Here is a 1,580-nt window from a genome sequence, read left to right as displayed (position 1 = left end):
CCTCGGACCACCAGTGCGTCGTTGCTCTGCCTCTGGGTGGTTTCTTCTTGGGCATCGTCGCGTCGCATGCTGTGGTGATCCTTCTTATCAACCTAGCTGCGTCAGTCCCCTCTGGAGTTCCCCTCGTGTCGCCTTTGCAGAAGGAGTTTGCCATGGCCTCTTTGTTAAGTTTCCTGACCATCCACCCCCCCCGTCAGGCCACTTCCCTTTCTGTTCTTACCTCTTCTCTGGTACCCAGCTCATAAAGAGGTAGCGGTGGTCACTGAGGGTTTCGTCCTCCAGGACCCGCCACCCCTGTACTTCGGTTACGACTTCCGGTTTCCCCGTCATGATGTCAATCACTGACCTTGATCCCGTGCTCTCCCGATACCAGGTTGGCTCTGCGCCAACGTTGATCGGGAGGAGGTGTAGCCTTGCCAGGAGTTCGGCAACGGCTTGGCCCCTCGCGTCCAGCTTCGAGGACCCCCAGCTCGGGGACTTCGCGTTGAAGTCCCCAGCCACGATGATCCTGCCTCTTGTTGTCCGGATGCTGGCCTCCAGGCTATCCAGCTGGGCTTCGAAGTCTCCGGACGCGACGTTGGGCGAGAAATAGCAGCTAAAGATTGTTAAGCCACTCGTTCTCGCCCAGACGAACCCCTCCCCTCTTGCCTCCAGCGTGAGGGTGCCCGGGAGGTTGTTCGTCGCCGCTATTGCCGCGTCCCCCCTCCGGTCCACCAGCCAGCTTCCCTGCTTCCCCGCGCTGCTGGGTTCCGAGACTATCAGAATCTCGGCCCTTTGAGCGGCAGCGGTCTGGGTCAGCAGGTCTTAGGCCGCACGACTCCGGTTAAGATTGACCTAGAGTATTACTACTCCAGGTCCGCCCCCGGGTCCCGTGGTGGCATTCCCTCTCACTCCTGGCATGCTGTGGTGGAGAACTCGAGCCTCCGCCCGAATGATACTCCAAGCGTGGTGGGGGAGAGCATTACTGCCGCAACCCCCGCCGTGCCCGTCTCCCGCGTGGCTGGTGTGCTGTTGTTCACCTTCCCGGTGGCCCTCCTTCCCTGCCGGAGCTTAGCTTTCTGTAGTTCCTCCTTGAACGAACTGCAGCGGCCGCTCCCGGAAAAATGGTCTCCTCCTGCAGTTCAGGCACCTCGGACTAGATCCTTGGCACTCCCTCCCCTTGCGCCCCTCCGTACCGGACTTCCTACAGGCGTTGGAGTTGTCGGGTCCAAGGCACTGCGTCGCGTGGTATCCGTACCCCTGGCACCGGTGGCACCGATCTACCGCGACCCTCTCCCGGATCCGGCAGACAGTCCACCCTATTTTGATCTTGCCTAGGGCCACAAGTTTTCGGGCAGTCCGCTCTGGCATTTTGCACAGCGCGGTCTGTGTTCCCCGGAAACCCGGCCTTAGCCTTATCAGTTTCGCCAGAGGGGCCTTCAGGGCTTCCGACAGGGCCGCCCTAACTTCCCCCTCCGTGGTTACCTCGTCTAGGTCTCTGACCTCAACGACCATGGACGGCTCAGGGTCGAGACCTTCGCCCCTTCCCCCAGAACCCCCCTGACCGCCTCGCTCAGAGCCCGGGCACCGCTAACGCCTTT

General features: G+C 61.3%; 1 protein-coding gene across 1 annotated transcript; it reads right to left on the bottom strand.

Annotated features, from left to right (window-relative positions):
* Positions 1-216: 216 nt before the first annotated feature.
* On the bottom strand, positions 217-1,350 carry LOC124297064 (uncharacterized). Its single transcript, XM_046747660.1, has 2 exons — positions 1,176-1,350; positions 217-803 (listed from the first exon to the last, which is right to left on the bottom strand). Exons 1-2 carry the CDS (start codon positions 1,348-1,350, stop codon positions 217-219), a joined length of 762 nt encoding a protein of 253 aa, XP_046603616.1.
* Positions 1,351-1,580: the final 230 nt, after the last annotated feature.

The sequence above is a fragment of the Neodiprion virginianus genome, chromosome 2, assembly GCF_021901495.1.
Source record: "Neodiprion virginianus isolate iyNeoVirg1 chromosome 2, iyNeoVirg1.1, whole genome shotgun sequence".
Lineage (NCBI taxonomy): Eukaryota > Metazoa > Arthropoda > Insecta > Hymenoptera > Diprionidae > Neodiprion > Neodiprion virginianus.
The sequence above is the reverse complement of the archived record's forward strand: the minus strand, read 5'-3'. Positions and strand labels throughout refer to the sequence as shown.